Source organism: Rana temporaria, chromosome 5 (genome assembly GCF_905171775.1).
Source record: "Rana temporaria chromosome 5, aRanTem1.1, whole genome shotgun sequence".
Classification (NCBI taxonomy): domain Eukaryota; kingdom Metazoa; phylum Chordata; class Amphibia; order Anura; family Ranidae; genus Rana; species Rana temporaria.
Genome location: NC_053493.1, coordinates 98,287,328 through 98,309,456, shown reverse-complemented (window position 1 = coordinate 98,309,456; position 22,129 = coordinate 98,287,328). Strand labels below are relative to the sequence as shown.

Below are 22,129 nucleotides of genomic sequence, written 5' to 3'. Positions count from 1 at the left end.
CACTGGGGGAAAACACAATTGGCACTGGAGGGTCACAGTCTGAACCGAGGGGGGACACAGTCTGCAATGGGGGAACAAAGTTGGCACTAGGGGGTCACAGGCTGCATGGGGGGGGGACACAGGCTGCATGGGGGGGAGGGACACAGGCTGCATGGGGGGAGGGACACAGGCTGCATGGGGGGGAGGGACACAGGCTGCATGGGGGGGAGGGACACAGGCTGCATGGGGGGGGGGAGGGACACAGGCTGCATGGGGGGGGGGAGGGACACAGGCTGCATGGGGGGGGAGGGACACAGGCTGCATGGGGGGGGGAGGGACACAGGCTGCAATGGGGGAACACAGTTGCCACTGGGGTGGGGGTCACAGTTGGCACTGAGGGGGGACACAGGCTGTGCTGGGGGGGCACAGCGCAGGCTGCACTGGGGGGGAAGAGCATAGGCCGCACCGGGGGGGGGGGGGGAGAGCGTAGGCTGCACCGGGGGGAGGAAGAGCGTAGGCTGCACCGGGGGGGGGGGAAGAGCGTAGGCTGCACCGGGGGGGGGGGGGGGGAAGAGCGTAGGCTGCACCGGGGGGGGGGGGGGGGAGAGCGTAGGCTGCACCGGGGGGGAGCGTAGGCTGCACCGGGGGGGGGGGGAGCGTAGGCTGCACCGGGGGGGGAGCGTAGGCTGCACCGGGGGGGGGAGCGTAGGCTGCACCGGGGGGGGGGGGGGAGCGTAGGCTGCACCGGGGGGGGGGGAGCGTAGGCTGCACCGGGGGGGGGGAGCGTAGGCTGCACTGGGGGGGGCGCAGGCTCCATTGTGGGGGGGGGGGGGAATAAAGTTGTTGTTAAATGTTTTATGCAGAATTAAGTTATAAAAAGGATTAAGTGTAATTTCATTAGATAATTTATGAGGGCGTGTTTAGGGGCGGGGCAACTGGTGGCGAGTAAGCTTTGAGGCCTGGCTAGTAGCTCAGGACTTGAAATTTTGAGCCCTGGTGTAGCTATTAGTAGGGCCAACCGTGGTGAGAAAGCCTCTGGAAAATATAGAGAGAAAAAAAAAAAAAAAAGTACCCTGGATGGCATGGCATGGTCCTTACACAGGAAACAACGGGTAATTGTTGCAAAGGTCATAAGGAGGCCAAGGTCAATTCTGTATATTCAACAATAAACGATACAGCAAAAATCCAGATATGACTAGTATAGTAGTGTTGTAAGATATGACAGGTCACTTACTGCCAACATTTGCTTGCATTTTCGATATTTCTCAGTTTTTTCTACAATTTCCTTGTTCATATCTGCCACTTGTTCTTTTATCACAAATTCAGGTACAGAGTCAGAAGAAAACGGATTCACTGCAGGAAATAAATGAAACGGGTGTTCACATTTACAGACTCATAGGATTATTACTCTGAGTGTTCCATTTCCTTTTACAGTCTAAAGACAGTGTGTGTTTGTAAGACTGGGATACAGACATTAGATAATAAGACCGACTGGGGCAGGGACTGGTGTGAATGATTCAATGTTCTCAAAAGGCGTCTTTTAATGGCCTCCTTTCACTGGCCTTTTCTATTGCATCTGAGAGTACACTTATGTAGCATAATGATAATTTCTATTTGACTAAGGCACTAGTTTCACAAAAAAAAATATTATATTGCATTTGGTAGTGTTGGGATGCTCTTATGCATATGTTCTCAATCATCTGTGTGATAAGTCTAGTAGAGTATCCATAGATTATTCTGGTGGCCCTATACTGCCAATTCTCTCACTGGTACATGTACCCTAAAATGCTGCCTGCTGCGTGTGATTTTTAGACCTTGGGTTTTATGCCAATACCTTCAGGTGATTGGACACTAGAAAAAGCTTTGCTGGGACTGCACCCCCCCCCCCCCCCCACCTCCAGTGCATCAATACAATCTCACCCACTCTGTGATGCTACAGCTTTTTAGTAAGGAGAGCACAGAGGAAAAAAAAAGAGGAGATATCTGTGTAATGTACTGTAGACCAAGACATTGAATTTATACGTGCCTCAAAATTCTTATTATCCTAATCATACTTTACAGGACATGGGAAGGAAAATTACATTCCCACAGAGGATGAGAAGAAAAGCCCTAGGAAGGCAAGATCCTGGCTTCCAGAACACTTTGTCCTTACGTAGCATAAGAAAAGGAGGGGACTCCCACGAAGAAGCAGGGGGAGCCAAGATAGAACTGCCAGGGCATCAGAGAGAAGATGGCATCCCATTGAACACAAAGGAAGAGCTCTGTGTGGGCCAGAGCACCTGAGGAAGGTCCCAGAGAGACACACAGTTGCAACAGGCAACGAGGAAGGGCAACAATGTGCAGAGGAAGAAAGTGTGAAAATAAGGTGCTAAAAAGTCAATATAGGAGATCTGTAGGGTACCAAGGGCCAGGTGTTTAATTCCAAACAAAAGAAGTTGCAGGATGAGGAATGGGAACAAGTTCTGGGATGAGTATGGGGGAGATTTGTATGTACCCAGGAAAGAGGGGGGACCCTGGAGTTTGGAATGTGCCTAACTGGTGAATATAAATGAATTTGAGATGCTGGTCAATCTCTGGACGAAATACTGTAGAGCAGTCATATAACAGAAGATGGTTGTTAGAAAAGCAGGCAAATGCAGGGGCACCTACAGACCCTGCATGTTGAGGGTGAAAAAAGTGCATTGGGGTCTACTAAAAACAGTGGAAATTAGACCTTTACCAATGTTAAACCAACAAATGCATTTGACTGGTAGGCAAAAGTCATAGTTTTCATGGAGATGAGAGCACCGTGGCTTCTCAGCACATAGAACAAGTAACTGGGTAATCCACAACCCTGATATGGGAAGGAGGCACATATTAAAGCACAGTACAGAGTCTGAAGTGTGTAAGCCAGGGAGATAATATGTGGGAGTCTTTCCAAGTTGAAGGAAATGTGAATAAATTCCATGTCTGGATTAGACCCAAATACCCTGGGCAATACAAGGACACAGAAGGAACTTGAGAAGAATGCGGGATCAACCAGAGGGAGAAGTGTGAACATCCGCATTTGGGCATATGGGGGGTTATCCTCAAAAGAGATACTCCGACTTAAGTGCTGTTCAGTCTGTGTGTAACTTTGGAAACGATCCTCAAAAGGCTTTTTCCAAAGTTAGACAGAAGATCCGGCATGTGTAATTGAATTACACTGCCTAATTTTAGGATGCAGTACCGCATCCGCCGCTGGGGGCATTTCGAGTCGAAATGCCGTTGCTAGTATGCAAATTAGCACTTAAGGCGACCCACAAAGCTTTCTAGCTTCCTTTTTGCGCCGTAAGTGTTATTTTGCAAGTGTAAAATTAGGGCTCGTTTTACAAAGTGTAAAGTTAGTCACACCTTGTAAAGGCCCATTCCAGCCACGGCATTTGGTATGCTTTCCCGAGGGAGAACTCCACGTCAATTTGTAAAAAACAAAACCGGCATGGGTTCCCCCCCAGGAGCATACCAGGCCCTTAGGTCTGGTATGGGTTGTAAGGGGACCCCCCCTACGCCGAAAAATCGACGTAGGGGGTCCCCTACAATCCATACCAGACCCGTATCCAAAGCACGCTACCCGGCCAGCCAGGAAGGGAGTGGGGACGAGCGAGCGCCCCCCCCCCTCCTGAGCCGTGCCAGGCCGCGTGCCCTCAACATGGGGGGGTTGGGTGCTCTGGGGCAGGGGGGCGCACTGCGGGCCCCCCCACCCCAGAGCACCCTGTCCCCATGTTGATGAGGACAGGACCTCTTCCCGACAACCCTTGCCATTGGTTGTCGGGGTCTGCGGGCGGAGGCTTATCGGAATCTGGGAGTCCCCTTTAATAAGGGGGCCCCCAGATACCGGCCCCCCACCCTAAGTGAATGGATATGGGGTACATCGTACCCCTATCCATTCACCTGGAGGCAAAAAGTAAAAGTTAATAAACACACAACACAAGGCTTTTTAAAATATTTTATTATTCTGCTCCGGATGCCCCCCCTGTCTTCGTTATTAGCTCAATTACCAGGGGGGGCTTCTTCTTCCACTCTCCGGGGGTCTTCCGCTCTCCGGGGGGGCTTCTCCGGACTCCGGGGGGCTTCTTCCATCTTCTCCCCTCTTCCGCTCTTGACTCGGCGAACCCCGGTTCTTCTGCAGCTCTCCGGTGCCTTCTTCTTCAGCGCTGGCTGCCTGCTATGTTTGTGTGTTAGCTCGATTTCAAACAGGCAGCCGGCGCGGTCTTCTGTGGCGTCAGGGTCTTCTGGTCTTCTGTTCTTCCGATGTTGCCTCGTCGCCTGTTGTCGCTGTAATGATGGAAGCGCGCCTTGCATCACATTTATATAGGCATCACCGTCCCATCATGCCCCGGCAGGTACCCACGTGGTGGGTGCCTACCCACGTGCACCCACCACGTGGGTACCTACCGGAGCATGATGGGACGGTGATGCCTATATAAATGTGATGCAAGGCGCGCTTCCATCATTACAGCGACAAGAGGCGACGAGGCAACATCGGAAGAACAGAAGACCAGAAGACCCTGACATCACAGAAGACCGCGCCGGCTGCCTGTTTGAAATCGAGCTAACACACAAACATAGCAGGCAGCCAGCGCTGAAGAAGAAGGCACCGGAGAGCTGCAGAAGAACCGGGGTTCGCCGAGTCAAGAGCGGAAGAGGGGAGAAGATGGAAGAAGCCCCCCGGAGTCCGGAGAAGCCCCCCCGGAGAGCGGAAGACCCCCGGAGAGTGGAAGAAGAAGCCCCCCCTGGTAATTGAGCTAATAACGAAGACAGGGGGGGCGTCCGGAGCAGAATAATAAAATATTTTAAAAAGCCTTGTGTTGTGTGTTTATTAACTTTTACTTTTTGCCTCCAGGTGAATGGATAGGGGTACGATGTACCCCATATCCATTCACTTAGGGTGGGGGGCCGGTATCTGGGGGCCCCCTTATTAAAGGGGACTCCCAGATTCCGATAAGCCTCCGCCCGCATACCCCGACAACCAATGGCAAGGGTTGTCGGGAAGAGGTCCTGGCCTCATCAACATGGGGACAGGGTGCTCTGGGGTGGGGGGGCCCGCAGTGCGCCCCCCTGCCCCAGAGCACCCAACCCCCCCATGTTGAGGGCACGCGGCCTGGCACGGCTCAGGAGGGGGGGGGGCGCTCGCTCGTCCCCACTCCCTTCCTGGCCGGCCGGGGTAGCGTGCTTTGGATACGGGTCTGGTATGGATTGTAGGGGGACCCCCTACGTCAATTTTTCGGCGTGGGGGGGTCTCCTTACAACCCATGCCAGACCTAAGGGCCTGGTATGCTCCTGGGGGGGGAACCCATGCCGTTTTTTTCTTTGAAAATGGGCATGGAGTTCTCCCTCAGGAATGCATGCCGCTGTCATTTTTTTTATCCCCGACGCAACTTTAAGCCGTCGCGATCCTCAAAACTCGGCGTAACGTAACTTCGCGCATGCGCAGTACGGCCGGCGCGCATGCGCAGTACGGCCGGCGCGCGCCTCATTTAAATGGGACTCGCCCCATTTGAATAGGAACGCCTTGCGCCGGCGGAATTTTAGTTACACAGCCTGAAATTTCTAGATAAGTGCTTTGTGGATCAGGCACTTAGGTAGAAACTTTAAGGCAGTGTAACTTAAATTGGATTTTTTAAGTTACGTCAGGTTTTTGTGGATCTGGCCCATGGTTCAAAGAATTAGGCTCAGAATTCTTGTAGTAAAAGGTACCCTGGGATATGAATTTTCAGAGTGATTAAAGGTCTATTGATTTAGCATACGTGTGGTGATTATTTTCAGCTATGTAACAACTACTCTGATGGATGGGGGAATAGATTTGTGTTTATAGTGTGCAATTCTACAGGAAATCATTTAGGAGCCTGGCGACTGAGGTAGTATGAGTAGATGTTGAGACATGCACCCTCAGACACAGTTTTCTGTATAGGATCTGGAAAAACTTTGTAATTATTCCTATAAAGGAAGTAGATTCCTACTAAAGCTGCTAGAAGGTATGGGAAACTGTCTGGTTTTTGTGAAGTAGGAGCAAATAGTAAAAAGGAAGAGAGAAAGGACAGCAATAGACACTATGTGTGTACCTTTACTAAGACAAGAATAAAACAACATCCAGCATGTGTGAGCTGCAGCAGATGTTGGTACAAAACCTTCAAGGGGTGGAGGAGAACCTTTAATATGACGAAGGCTTCGGAGTATGTCTGGTGGGCTTATAGATTGAGGATCTGCCAGAAAAGGATAGACCTGCAGTAGATGATGATGCTACCTGGAGGGTGATGGAGTGGTGTCAGTGGAAGACCTTGCTCCAGGAACAAGGGAACTTGAGGATAGGAACTTGGAGTTTCCTTTAAGCCTTTAGCGAAATTCCTGCCATTTTTTTTTCTCATGTGCTCCCACTCTCAAGCACCTGTAATTCTGTAGAGTACTCACAGAATGGATGTACCGAGATAATTTAGCATGTTCAGTGTAATAAAGCTGCAATAACCAAGGTGTTCCCCGAGTTCCTGTGTCCCTAGGATATCAGGCAACATGAGAAAGCTTCAGCAAAAAATGACAGCTTGAAGTGCGTAGTTAGGAGTCCCAAAGGCACTACATCACTATTCAGAAAGAAACTTTTGGTAGTGAGGTGGAGAAAAAAAACGGCCAAATTTTAATAGGTAAATGTAATAACAACATTACCTATAAGACCAAATAAAGCAAGATATTAACAGCAAGGAAAAAGAACAGTGGAAGTGTAAATGACCCCATAACCTGTGCCTTCAAAACTGCTCATGTGCTTAAGCCTGGTACCTATACCTATTTGGCTCAGAGCGCTGATCGAATGCCGATCAGACCTTTTTCGGTCATGCCACTTCGACAGAAGCTGGTCGAACAGCTGGCTTCTGTCGAACCGGCTGACATACACACGGGCCAAATGTCAGGCGGTTTATAGTGAATCGGCCAATGCTGCCTGATATTGTGTGTACGGCTCTTTAGCACTGCAGTGTGTCTTGCAGGATGAAAGGATTTAATGTAGTGTATACTACAGATCCAAATATTGATCCAAAAAGACATGTATAACCAGGAACCGGTATGTAAAGGTACAAGAAAACCCTGTCTTACCTCGTCCATGTAGCCGGTACAGTTACACCCCCAAATGGGTCTTCAAGGTCTGGGTACCAAAGCAATGGACCACAGCCCTGAAGAACACCCAGGGTATGGCTCTCAAGACCTACAGTACATCTAGGGTAATTAATCTGGAAATTGCTAATAAGCAATATGGCAATAAGCAGTCAGTTCTTGATAGAAGTGTTGTCAAAGAAGAAAAGGAAACTGGTGAAAAAAAAAACTCCAAAAATAAAAAACTTCTTCCACAGAAAAAGGGGTCCGTCGCCTTAAAACAGTAGCAAAATACTTGAGCCATTTAGAAAGGACAGGATTATATGGACACACTGTCCCAGCAAAGCTTCCAAAGCTAGTATCCAATATACTGAAGGTAGCGGCATAAAACTTATGGTTTCAAATTAATTCCGGTGTCATGTACTGCACAATTAAAATATATTTAAGAACATCTAAAACCAACATGGTTGCTTTGTACGCATATTACTGTCCATATACTGTTAAAACGACAAATTCACCATACATTTGTGTTTCTAGGGTATGGCTATTTAAAACAATCTACTAAATAAACAGACGTCTTTTTACCTGATGGAGAAAAGTTTAATGCCTCTGCACTTCCTGCCTCAGACAACACATGCACATCTGTTCCCTTTTGTTTCTCTTCTGCACTCTTCTGATATAAGAGAGGGAAACAAACAAATTAACCAAACCTAAAAGCATTTGCAAAGTTATTTCACATTTACTGTATGCTTCCGTTTTTCCTACTCATGAATAGTGTGTGGATATACTGCTAATGATTTCATATGGCTGTAGTGTTGGATTAACAAATGCTATGAATTTAGTGTAAAGCAGAAACATAATAAACATGGCAGCATACAAATAACCTTTTTACAGAAGGTATGTACACACTACTTTAAACAGCAGCAGTTTAACACCATTACTAACAGACTACTTACCAGCTGCTCTGTGAGCTTTACAACTTGCTTCTGGAGTTTCTGACATTCCTTAAATTTATCTTTATAGTGATCGGCTGCCATTTGTAGCCTCAACTTCAGGTCTTCAACCTCTTTTCGAAGCTCTTGCTCCACTCTGTTGCTCTCTGCCTCCTAACACAAATATATAAAGATGGCGAGTTTTTTTGATTGATCAATTAGAAAACTATGTAAGAAAATAAATCCCTAATAATTTAAAGAACAGATAGGGACCAGTCTCAGCTTAAAGGGGATGTAAACCCTCACATATACCCAGTGAAGTGAAAAGCCTTAGATGATACACAGAGATGAAACAAATCCTCCTACATAGGTTTTACTTGTTTACCTGCAGTCTTCTCTCTACACCCCTTCAAATGGGCAGATCATGTTAATAATCTTTCTTCATCTGTCAAGAGCACATTGGAGAGGGCTTAGAGACTGCAGTTACAGTGTGCGAGAGCTGATTGGAGGAAAGGAACACACCCCTTCACACACAGCAGAACTGTGCTCTGAATAGAACAGCTTTGGTCTGAGCTAACCTCAACACAAATGTATCTTGTGTGTCTGGAAAACTTCTCAGAAGTGACATGCTGATAACAGAGGAATGAAGCACCAGAGAGAAACTGCATGTAGAGCTTTCATAAGAGATAAATAAGCAGATGTGCTCAGATTTCATGACTGAAGTTTACAACCACTTTAAAAAGAAGTTTACCTTTTGTAACAGGTTACACCCATTTTTATGGGGCGACATGTTACAAATCCTCCAATCCCTGCATCCCCCCTCCTCCCCCGACTTCCAGTTGTGACAGGCAGCGGGGGATTCCCGGGGGATTCCCCCCCCCCTCAATCTCTAGCTATCTATCTGAAAAGAATGTGGCCTTGCAGGGCTCTGCCAGTCCGCGTCATTCATTCACAGTGTTCTGTGAATGGAAAACGACAAGGTAGTCTTTGTGGCTGTTGGCTTGTAGTTCTCAATGAACTACCACAGCGTTGTTGAGCGCTGCGGTAGTTTATTGATGTTACCTGTTATGGTGTAACTACCTGGCCATACAATGTATGGCCAGAGAGCATACAGACAGAGGGCCAGATCCACGTACCTCGGCTCATCTCTAAGCCCGGCGTAGCGCATCTCAGATACACTACGCCGCCGTAACTTACAGCGTATTTTCCGTATCCACAAAGAATTTGCGCCGTAAGTTACGGCGACGCAGTGTAACTGTGTCGGCGTAAGGGCGCGCAATATAAATGGATAAGATGTGGGCGTGTTTTATGACAATGCAACTTGACCCCACGTAAATGAAGTTTTTTTTTAACGGCCCATGCGCCGTCTGTGGGGGTATCCCAGTGCGCATGCTTGAAATCACGTCGCAAATAGTCAATGCTTTCGACGTGAACGTAATTTACGCAAAGCCCTATTCGCGAACGTTTTACGCAAACGACGTACACGACGGAAAATTCTACGCTGGCCCGACGTCCATACTTAACATTGCGTACGCCTCAGAGCAGGGGTAACGTTACGCCGAAAAAAGCCTTACGTAAACGACGTAAAAAAATGCGCCGGGCGGACGTACGTTTGTGGATTGGCGTAGCTAGCTCATTTGCATACTCAGCGCGGAAATCAAGGGAAGCGCCACCTAGCGGCCAGCGTAAATATGCACCTTAGATCCGACGGCGTACTAAGACGTACGTCAGTCGGATCTAGCCCAGCTTCAGGCGTATCTTGTTTTGTGGATACAAAACAAAGATACGCCGGAGCAAACTAGAAGTTACGCGGCGTATCAATAGATACGCCGACGTAACTGCTTCGTGGATCTGGGCCAGAGTCTGCAAGAGCCCTGCATTGCACTCACGATCTGCTCATTGTGGGTGCAATTCTTTCCAGGCTCCCATTAAAATAAAATATATGCACATTTTTCTACCTACAAAAAGATGTGCATTTATAATTTTTTTTTTTTTAATGAACTTATCCTTTAAGTTTTCAAACTGGTCAAGTGCATAAAGATGTCCCAATGCAACGAAAATAATGCCAGGTGTATGCTATCCATACTCGTGTCACCACAATTTTACTGTACCTGTTCCTTTTTTTCATGGACTTCAACAGGCATTTGCTTTTGTGATTCTCGTAAGGTCAGCTGAGCCAAAGCATCAGTAAGCTGCTTCTTCACACTCTCGGTCTCAAGGCGCGATGTATGCAGGTCAGACATGGTTTTATCACGTACAGTTACTGCATCACTGAGCTCTTTGGACATGAAGGAAACCTCTTGTCTGCTAGATTGATGTTCACCTTGAATCTTACGAAGCTGATGTCTTAACAAACCGATGTCTTCCTGTGGAGTATAAAGTACAAGGAAGTCATGAATTGTCCACCAGCTGTGAAACAGATGATACAATAGAATCTTTAAAAGGTAGCCTGACCTAAGGTAAAAACAGTGCTATGTAAGACATCAAATCAATGTTTTTGTCCATGTGGGGCTCCCTTGGATCCTAAGAACAGGCTGTACATGGAGAGTGACTTTCACATGCCATGGCCTTTACTGCCCACCTGTCAGTTATGGTCGGAGCCGCTGTACTAACGATCCACCATAAGTACAGTAATCTCCCCCGCTAAGCTGTTGTGTTCCGACACAGAACACTATGATTAGAGCTTTCGGTCATTGGTAAAGAGCTCTGATTGGGAGCCGGTTGGCTCCTAGTTTTCCAGCATACTCATCCAACAGAAGTCAGCCAAACAGCCGGCTTCTGTCGGACTGAGTTCCTTATACACGGGCCGAATGTTTTTATTGAACGACCTTAGGTATCATGACTTGGTCAAAAGGTCTAATCTCTATTTATAGACTGGTCTAAAATTCAAGGAAACTCCACAGGGGCACATGGACTAATATGAAGACCAACATAAGTACCTGTAGACACCAACACAAAAGGTGTTTTTTTTTTGTTTGTTTTTTATATTCTACAAAATATGTAATAGACATAAATACAATTCCAGACAACATGACTTGAACAGACCATATAATAACTGAACTTACACACACATTGTCCTCCTCCCTTCTCCCCATACAGTGGGACCACACTGTATAACCAGCCAGAAAACATACCAATTTTAACCACAGAAGCATTTTAGGCATAGTCAGGCTCACTTGAAAAAGTTAAAATAATAAGCCAATAACTCAATAATAATAGGACCAGCCAGAGAATGAGTGGCAAAACATCATTTACTGATATGGGAAAAAATCCTGTATTTCCATCTGTTTTCTCAGACTATCCAATTCTTTCCTGGGTAGCCATAAAAAGGTCAGTTGAAACATAATGAACTAAAAATTTAGGCCACATACAGGACAAAATACTTTTGAGCTGATTTAACAGAAAATACAACATATCATCACTGTATAAAAAGGGTCTCCCCCACACAGAGCTGCTCTCACCTTCTCTGTACAGTTCTGAAGCAGGTCCTTGCACATCTTTTCCTTATCTTCCAAACAGAGCTTTGTTTTACCAAGCTCCTCCTTGTAGTGTGTAATTAAATTCTCCTTATTGGCATCCAAATTTTTTAGTGTTTGCACCTCAGTAAGCAGCTTGGTGTTTTCGATTTCAGTATTTTTTAGATGAACCTGTAAAAAATCCCCAGAAGTAGAGCAAGCATAACTATGTACCCAAATGTATTTATCCAACCAAACTGTTCTGGGGTGCGGGGTAATTATAAGGAAACTAACCAGTTGTCCAATGCAAAAATGAACCTCTTGACCCCAGTCACACCTGAACGCTCAAATATTCAACATTCTAATTTTCATGGTATTTAACAGTGTCTGTTCACGTCTGAGCATGGTGTCACTCGAAGCTCCAAAAAGTACAGGAGCTTATTTTGCGCTACAAGCTTCAAGTGGTTTTGGGCCCCAGTAGATTTCAATGGGAAAAAAGTGGCAAGTGCAAGTATTGCGATTTTGGCTGCATTTGTATTCCTTAGAGGCCAAGTAAATTTTCACCAGTAACCAATAGGGGGGGGGGGGGGGGGGACGACTAATGCAGCCAACACATCCAAGGACTGATAAGCTGCAATATATTACACTTTTGTTTTTAGACCGATTATATATATATATATATATATATATATATATATATATATATATATATATATATATATACACACACACACAATATAAATGGCGCCAACCTTATGAGTTGTGAGAAGAAAGAAATATGTATTGTGACAGCTGCCCCTTTAAGTGTGAAGCGCACTATTACTCAAAACCAAACCGATAGTAGCGCCTATGTTATCTATGTGGTTTTGACTTGTTTTTAGCTTTAGATATACTAAGCGTTACCAAATTGCCACCCATCTTTCCAATAAAAGCACTTTAGTGCCAATTAAATGTATTATTATTGGAGATGCAGACAAAGGAGAAGGATTTAAATGTGATAACTGCTTTAAGGTGAACTTTCTAAGACGTCAAGTCTTTTCCTTGGCCTGCCATACCCAAGTAGTTTTCAACTATGAAAAAAATCTTCTTACCACAGGAGTAGCATACCAGGTTTTGCAAGATGTGCTGCCAATCAGCACTATACGGTGAAATAGGTAGTCACAGATAAAACACTATAAAGGGTGTCAGGTACTGGAATGCAATTTAGCAATTTTACCCAATACAAGAAAAGTGGACTAAAGTAAGGCTCAAAAGTCCTGAGCTACTAGGGTTACTTGCCACCAGCTGTCCCACCCAGAGGATTGCCAGCCGGACCATCAGAACACAGAGGAACATTATTGTAACAGCTTTCATTTCAATTGCTGCGTGTTCCCCACGCTCGCCGTCACATACAGCTCCACCTCATGGCCCGGGGACTTTGATATATGTCACACATCCCAGGATTGGACAGGTGTTCTGTCTATCAAAGTTCCCGAGCCAGGAGGCAGGGCTGTATGTGACAGCAAGGGTGGGGAATACACGGCAATTGAAATGAAATCCGCTACATTGATGTCCCAGGCTCTGATGAAACGGCTGGCTCGCTATTCCTCTGGGCAATCACTGGGAGAAGAGCTCCCATTCAACCCTGCCTGCCGGCGGTGCTCACCCCATGCCACCCCCCCCCTCCGCTCTTAGGTAGTCCACGCCCACCAGCCCCCATTTTCCACTCACAAATTGCAAGTAGGTGAGTGGAAAATTTGAGGGCTTGATTAAAGGGTGCTTGGCTGTATTTTGTTATTTAAATTGGTCCTTCGTGCAAAACAGTATCTTGCTTTTCAGATAAACTTAAAAAGAGAATGAGAAATACAAAAGAATCATATATAAATCTCAGTAACTCCAACATACTGCCTATGATTCCATTTATACGTATATGATTGACTGGAAAAACTAAACAGCAATGATGCAATGTCTAGCTGTAGGGGGGTTTAAAATAGCGTCTTTCCATTGATGGGTGCAGTTGCTGTACACGAACCTGATCATTTGGCTGGCATTCTTAAGATAGTATTCCCAGAAGACATTCTTACAACTCTAGAAATTCACACGTTACATCATGCCCTCTAATATACAAGTCAGATGTGTGTGACCATGTCCTGCAGATGTCAACCACATACAGAATGGCAAATATCACATATGTTTTACCTTATACAATTCCTTTTCATCCTTTTCATTCTTTACTTGAAACTCCAACTGCTCTCTTTCGGGTATCATTTTCTTCAGTTTATCTTTTAAGCTGAAAATAAAAATATGTATTATTAAACCTTAAATTTTGTTGAGAAAAAAACATTACCATTAAATTTCTGTTGCAAGGGATGCACAATGTACACACTCTGTATACAGAACAACTCCAGGTAGCCATATTGCATTGCATTTACAGAAAACGACAGCGCTGCAGGTTGAAAAGGGAAAGTTTATTTTTAAATAACATTCAATTACAATATGGCTTGTTTGGCAATTGTATACGCTAGATAATCTTTTCTTTGTTTGCTATTTTTCCCCACGAAAGTGGAGTTACCCTTTAACAATACTTTATCCAGAATTGGCTCATGTTGGTTCATAATCTAAATCCTCTGCTGAGTTACATAATTGGTAAGGTTCAATAAGGATACCGGACCATCCAGTTCAACGTACGTGTGTGTGTGTAGGCAGGCGTGTGCGTTTATGTTCATCCATTCACCAAATTACTGTACATTGTTATTCGGTAAGAAAACACATCTAAAACGTTGACACCGCCAACTATGAGAGGGAATTCCACACCCTTAACTCTCTAACAGTAAAGAACCCTTTATGCAGCTTAAGATTGAACCACATCTCCCACAACTTCATTTTGTGCCGCAAATGGGTTAAATAGTTTCCTCCCAATGCTAGAGTCACTATTTAAAGATTTTGTATATTACAATCATATACCCTCTGAATGTGAAACTTCATAAAAAAAAAAAAAGGGGGGGGGTGCAAACATGCAAGATTTTTAACGCAGAAGAGACATATTATGTCTCTTCTGTATTAAAGTTACTTACCTGCAGGTCTGCCCCTGTACAGTGAGGTGCACACGCGCAGCTCACTATACAAGTCCGACAATGCCAGGATGTAAGAACTCCTACACATGCGCGGGAGTGATGTAATCTCAGCCTGTCAAATCAAAGTGAATGTCAATTGATACCTGGAAGCTGGCTGCCTGAAGATGTCAGTGACCAGCAGGGAGCTCTGAAACACCACATAGCTGTAGTAAAGGTGAGTAAAGTTTCGCTTTAAGCATCTCATATGTCTGTAGTCATTCCTCATACCCTTTAATAAGAGGGCCCCCAGATCCTGGCCCCCCACCCTAGGTGAATAAGTATGGCCGCCGCCATCTTCTTGCAGCTCTTTTACTAGCGGCGGCCAGCCTGGGTTTTCCCCTGTTGTCTTCTTCTTCCCTCTTCCGATGTTGCCACGGCGCTCCCTCCCGCTGTAATGCCGGGTGTGCGGTGCGCAACAACAATTTATATAGGCCTCTTATGGCGTCACAGTCCCAGCATGCTCCGGGTGGTGACGACATAAGGGGGCGGGGTAATTATGTTGTCACCACCCGGAGCATGCTGGAACTGCAAAGTCATAAGAGGCCTATATAAATTGTTGCGCACCACACACCCGGCATTACAGCGGGAGGGAGCGTCGTGGCAACATCTGAAGAAAAGACGAGGGAAGAAGACGGAGGAAGACCGGCTGGCCGCTGCTAGTAAAAGGGCTGCAAGAAGATAGCGGCGGCCAGCCTGGAAGAAGGCACCGGAGAGCGGGAGAAGAACCGAGTAGTGTGGAGAGCAGAAGAAGAGAGCGGAAAAGACGAAAGAAGACCCCGGAAGTCAGAAGAAGACCCCCGGAGAAATCGGAAGAGCCCTGGAGCGGACTAATAAATGATTTTAAAAACCTGTGTAGTGTGTTTATTTTTTGGACACTTTTCCTCCAGGGGAATGGGTAGGGGTACAATGTACCCCATTACTCATTCACCTAGGGTGGGGGGGCCAGGATCTGGGGGCCCCCTTAAAGGGGGCTTCCAGATTCTGATAAGACCCCGACAACCAACGGCCAGGGTTAACGGGAAGGGGACCTTGTCCTCATCAACATGGGGGCAAGGTGCTTTTGGAATGGGGGGCATGCGACCTGGCATGGCTCAGGAGGGGGGGGGGGATTGCTCTCTTGTTTCTCTTGTTTAAATTGGCGTGGAGTTCCCCCAAGGGGATCAAAGTCGCGTCCCTGCTCATTGAAGTCGTACTTCAAGTTGTGGGGCAAAGTCGCATCCACAGTCGCATGACTGTCTTGTCAAAATCACGGTCGCGAATCGTGGCAAACTCGTCGTGAACTCGCACAAGTGTGAAAGGGGCCTAAAGCTCTCTGGATGCCAGTCAAAGCTTCTGTCACTAAATAAAATGGTTTTATTTGTCGATTCGATGGGGCTTTGAGCGAGCTTTGCCATAGACTTCTATGAAGACACTTTGAAGCACCACTGAAGCTACATGGCGTATCATTTTTTAAACAAAGCAAGACAAAGCAAACCAAAAGCAAGGTGTAAACAGGACTGCAAGCTAACCATTTTATTTAGTGACAGGAGCTTTGACTAACTTTCAGAGAGCTTTAACAAAGCCTATCCGAAGCCTTGTTGAAGCCGAAGCAAGTGTAAATGAGCCCTTAGGCTTTAGATACAAAGACTGTTGTGACCAAAGCTGTTTTGAAACAGTAACATTTACTGCATTCTGACTGCACATTAGACACCAGCCAATGTCAACTGATATCAACAGTAACTAGAGCTGTCAGTACATGCCAACAGAGCTGCATGATTCTCATATGCTCTATTACTATACTGGGGTCAGCTGGTGGTCACTGTCATAGTATACACTACATTGGTGATGCTGACCAGTCACTCAAGGATAGTCTGCTATAAAGATGTACTGAACAAAGAGATCACAGAGTATACGGTCTCTTTCACACAGGTCTCATCTGTTCCGTCACATTTTTGTCAAAGAAAAAACAGATTAATTTTACATCAGTGTGCACATCCGTCTTCAGTTCAGATCAAACGTTCAGTTTAGATCAGTCTACATCCATTTTTTCTTGCAGAGACCAATCAGAGATGACAAATGTATAAACAATGATTCTTGGCTAAAAATGGACATAAAATGGAATTGATGGCATCCGTTTGCATCTAATTAAATCCGCCTTAACAACTTGCAGCCTGCCCACAATTTTTTTTTCTGCGAGTGGGTGGCAGCTACAGGCTCAGCAATGTACTGGTACGTCACTGAGAACATGCGCGCTGGCACCCCCTGGGGTATCATGTTGTCATTATGATTAACCATAGTGATCACAGGATTACAATGTAAACAAGACAGTCATGATTAGCTTCTGTTCGTGACGGTTTGCTTATTATTGGGATGCTAGGATTGTCCCACAGCTATCACATGGTACCTGACACCCTGTACCATGTGATTAGCTGTAGCCAATCACAGATCAGATCTAAAACTATTACTTAGAATAGTGATCACCACTGTTATAAGCAATAACAGTATACAAAAAATAAAATAAAAATCCTGAATCTCTAAAAAAAACTTTTTTTTACATACTATCACCAGTCAGTATCCCTGATCACCACCACACCAGTTATATGTACTGCACTGGTTACCGTATATATATAAAAAAAAAAAAAAAAAGACTAAACTTTCACACAGACTAAAGAATATTCACTAACTTGGGTTAATTTTACCAAAGAGATGTAGCAGAGCAGATATTTGCCTAAATTTATGAAGATAGGTTACATGTTTGCAAAATCTTATAACCGAAACTATGAAAAAAAAAAAATACCAGTGGCGATTAAAAAGCATTAAAAGAAAGCGCTATGTGTGGAGAAAAATAATAAAAAATATATTTGCGTACAGCGTTGCATGACCAAGCAATTGCCAGTCGCACAGTGAAAAAAATGCCCTGGTCATTAACGGGGTAAAACCTTTCGGTGGTCAAGTCATTAAAAAAATAGACCTGAAAAGACCCATATGTAAACTGGTGTAAACGGATGATCATTACATCCGCCCACCCATGGACAGGAAATGTGTTGCATCTGTCTGAAAAACTGACAGACTGATCTAGACTGAACCCCGGCGTGAAAGGGGCCTAAAAGTCAAGCTCCCTGCAGCAAGTACATATGATACCTTGGACGCAAATAAATACATAATTAGAAACCAAGGGGAGTCCCAATACCACACTCGATTCTCAGCAGTACCTGTCTAATTCAGTTTCCTTTTCTATGGCTTTCTGAGTCACAGATATCAGGTCTTCTTCAAGCTGAAGGATTTTTGAAGACATTTCATGACATGCTTTCTTCACTTCTTCACTTTCTGCTTTTAGGATTTCAGATGCCTGGAGCATTCCCTGGTTGAAAAAAAAAAAAAAAAAGAAGGTCACTTCACTTCAATACATCTTTATGAAAAAGATCAAGAGTCATCTGGGGGTCCATGGATAAAATAGCTTTAGTAAGCCGCCAAACCTAAAATGTTATTAGGTTATCAATATATATATATTTTTTTTTCTGGAATACACCTCTACATTAGCTTAAATGAAGTTGGCAGCACAGTGGCAAAGTGGTTAGTGCATCTGCCTAGCAGCGCAGGAGTTCCTGTGTGGGTTTCCTACAGGTACTCAGGTTCCTTCCCACACTCCAAAGACTTACTGCTCCGGTACTTGCTTCAGTTACTCACTGTGTTCCCTGGTAATAAGGTGGTTGGTCTCTTAGTGGCGACAGCCTCCCTTCTATCTCTGACTACGACAGGTTCTCCTTCTGGCCGAACCGGCACTTTTGGTTGGACTGCAAGTCGCAGTCCCAACGCTGCGCTGCTCTCCTGCTTCTGGATAGGCCCTCACACAGCCCAACAGCCAGATGTGCACGGTCAGGCCCAATCTCTGGCCTAGCAGCCCAAGGCAGTAGAAACACACATCCACCCAGACAACCGTTCAGGTGGCACAGAACACAGATAACCTAACTCCACCCAAATATATAGGCTCTCCCAGCATGCCTAGGAATTCAAGAAAATTCCTGTCCATTGGCTGAGATACCCCATATACCCATAAACTGACCTTGCGTTGCCCTTTTCTAGTACCAAGTACACGGCCACCTAGTGGTGGAAGAGAAAAGTGCAACAAGGCCAAACTTAGGGAGAAATCAATAGATCTCTAACAACCAACCAGGATAATTATTCCTGGCAAAGTAAATTTGTGATATGAACAAGATGCCTGAACTCCATCTTAAAGCGGGGGTTCACCCTATCGACGAAAATTTTTTTTTTTTGTTTTCTTTTACCTTAAAATCAGGCATTGTAGCGCGAGCTACAGTATGCCTGTCCCGAATTTTTTACCCCCGTACTCACCTTGTAGTCGTACATCGAAGATACCGGGGAATGGGCGTGCCTATGGAGACGGAGGATGATTGACGGCCCGGCTCTGGCGCGTCACGCTTCTCCGGAAATAGCCAAAATAGGCTTGGTCTTCACGACGCGTGCGCATAGCCTGTGCGCAGGCGCCGTGAAGAGCCGAGACCTACTCCGGCTGTCTTCGGGGAGAGTGACGTGCCAGGGCCGGCCGTCAATCATCCTCCCTCTCCATAGGCACGCCCATTCCCCGCGGGAGCCGAAATATACGATGTCCGATTACAAGGCGAGTCCGGGGTTAAAAAAATCGGGACAGGCATACTGTAGCTCGCGCTACAATGCCTGTCTCGATGGTAAAATGTGTCGGGGGGGGGGGGGGGTGAACTACCGCTTTAATATCAGCCTTCTGTTATCCTCTGCAAGACAGCACCGAGACTGGGAGGAGTGGGGCAACAATAGCTGTCAATCATGTTTTGCTGCAAGTGCTGACAGGGAATATGTTGACGAGTTGTCTGCGTGCTGCAGCCCTTTACCATCCACTCAGAAAGCTATAAGGAGGAAGGGACACCACTTTATTCTTTACTCTAATGCCGCGTACACACGGTTGGAATTTCTGACAACAAATGTTCGATGTGAGCTTTTGGTCGGATATTCCGACCGTGTGTAGGCTCCATCGGACATTTGCTGTCGGAATTTCCAACAAGAAAAATTTGAGAGCTGGTTCTCGATTTTTCCGACAGCAAAAGTTCTTGTCGGAAATTCTAATCGTCTGTATGCAATTCCGACGCACAAAAATCCTACACATGCTTGGAATCAATTAAGACGCATGCTCGGAATCATCAAACTGAATTTTTCTTGGCTTGTCGTAGTGTTGTACATCATCGCGTCCTTGACGTTTGGAATTTCAGACAAGATTTGTGTGATCGTGTTTATACAAGACAAGTTTAAGCCAAAATTTTGTTGGAAAAAAATCCACGGTATTGTTGTTGGAATTTCTGATCGTGTGTACGCAGCATAACAGATACTGTGGCATCACCCTCCTATCTGTGTTGCCTGGCAGGGGTGTATAAATCACACAAGTGGCTGTACAGAATTACAAATTCTTACACATTCAAAGCATGTAATGGTTTGTCTAGATTTCACCTTAATCTCTCCGATATGCGAGAGATTTTTGCATCCAATTAATTTCTATCTTTGACAAAACAAGTTCAGACATGTACTAACCACCAATGACATTGAGGGAATAAATATAAACAGTAATTTTAGAGCAGTGATGGCAAACTTTGGCACCCAAGATGTTTTAGAACTACAGTACATTTTCTATGATGCTCATGCACTCTGCAGTGTAGTTGAGCATCATGGGAAATGTAGTTCCAAAACATCTGGGGGTGCCAAGGTTCGCCATCACTGCTTCTAGAGCAACATAAATGCATTATCACAAGCCTCAAAACAGAGGTAACTGTAGTGAGGTTTACCTAATTCAATGATTTGCTGAAGCGACAGACCAACATATTACTCTTGTATGTTTAAAGCACAATGACAGACTCTGGATGCAAATGACCAGCTTAACAGACCATGCCTTATATTACTAGACGATTCATTTTTGTCTAATATTATGGCTTTAAAACCCATAAAGTGCGATCTACAGATCAGTTCATGGCTAGACAGAAATCCACTTGGATTTATTTAAATGAAAATGATGTGAACATACAGCTGTCAGACAAAGGAGCAGATGTTTGCATTCATATCATTTTCTTTTTCCCAGCAGAACACTTTAAGAAAAAAACATAGCAAAAATAGGAAAGATAACTGGAAAGCTTTTAGACAAACAGACAGATAGTGGCAGGTATGTCAACCCCTCATTTATTAGCAGAAGCCAGCAGGATCATTTCCATTCCCCATATGAAAGGTTACCCTATGACAACAATGAGTAGTGCCAATCACAGCCTCAAGCATCACCGACACTCTAAAAGAGCCTCAACACATTTTTTTACTTCCAAGATCTTAAAACTTTATGAATGAAACATTTCTTGTCATGGATCCCCTTCAGAAAACAAAGAAGATCATTGGTTTGCACATCTGCCTTGCAGCACTGGTCTTCTCAGTTCTAATCCTAACTGGGACAATATCCACATGGAGTTTGCATGTTCTCTCTCACATGTGCTTGTCTGGGTTTCCTCCAGACACTTCAGTTTCCCTCCCACACTCCAAACACATACTAGTAGATGAATTGTCTCCTGTCTGAATTGGTCCTAGTATGTGTGTACATGGGAGATAGGGACCCGAAAACGGAGCTCCTCCCAAAAGGGGAAGTTCCGCTTTAGGGACTCATACTCAGCTTCTCTTGAAAAAACTGCACTTTTGAGGAGCGGGGGTGGGGTGGGGGCAGATTTTGACAGGTATCCTCTCCCACTTCTGCATCAACCGCCTAGGCGATCCAAGCAGAAGTTTCTCCCCCCTGTAGTCTTCTGGGACACGTGACTGCATACACCAAAAAACTAGTTCATGCTTTAAAAAAAAACAAACAGTAAAGTTAGCCCAATTTTGTTGCATAATGTGAAAGATGAAGTTACGCCGAGTAAATAGATACCCAACATGTCACGCTTCAAAATTGCACACACTCGTGGAATGACGCCAAACTCCGGTACCTAAAAATCCCCATAGGCAACGCTTTAAATTTTTTTACTGGTTACATGTTTTGAGTTACAGAGGTCTAGGGCCAAAATTATTGCTCTCGCTCCAACGTTCGCGGCGACACCTCACATGTGTGGTTTGAACATTGCAGTAGCTTGTTCTAAAGAGTGGCCAGACTGCTGCTTAAAACCTCATACACACAATGAGAAAAATCAGATGAAAAATATTGCTTTCAACGTGATCGTACAATATTCTAATATAATAATCTGATCGTTCGTACACAGCTTTCGAGAGCCGATCACCACAGGTTTGAGACCCACCGATTGAAGGTTGAACACTTGGCAGTGAATGGGTAAGAGTAACCTGTAGTTTTAAGGGTTACAAAATGGCACTGGACAGCATCCAAATTTTCTGTGAACCATTCAGGTACAATAAAATATAATGAGAAGCCGTGTTTACTCATTAATTGTGAAAATCATGCTCTGAGCTACAGTAATTAAGAAAATAACTTTTACAGGTACCTAGGGACTGGAAGTAGACACAACAAGTCTTCATTCCAAACTTGTACTTTCATTTGATTTAAAACTAAAACCAGAATAAAAAAATAAAA

The 22,129-nt window shown here is 45.0% G+C and overlaps 1 protein-coding gene across 3 annotated transcripts in view; it reads right to left on the bottom strand.

Moving 5' to 3' along the window:
- Window positions 1–22,129, bottom strand: part of TAX1BP1 (Tax1 binding protein 1) — a 166,970-nt gene that overhangs the window by 26,126 nt on the left and 118,715 nt on the right. For 2 of the 3 annotated variants that reach the window (XM_040352921.1, XM_040352922.1), the window contains exons 6-12: window positions 17,745–17,893; window positions 13,640–13,730; window positions 11,468–11,653; window positions 10,118–10,372; window positions 8,031–8,180; window positions 7,660–7,747; window positions 1,214–1,332 (exon numbers count right to left, since the gene is read on the bottom strand). In XM_040352921.1, coding sequence (XP_040208855.1) covers window positions 1,214–1,332; window positions 7,660–7,747; window positions 8,031–8,180; window positions 10,118–10,372; window positions 11,468–11,653; window positions 13,640–13,730; window positions 17,745–17,893 — 1,038 coding nt within the window. The remainder of the gene's footprint in view (window positions 1–1,213; window positions 1,333–7,659; window positions 7,748–8,030; window positions 8,181–10,117; window positions 10,373–11,467; window positions 11,654–13,639; window positions 13,731–17,744; window positions 17,894–22,129) is intronic. The other variant, XM_040352923.1, reaches the window with a different exon arrangement.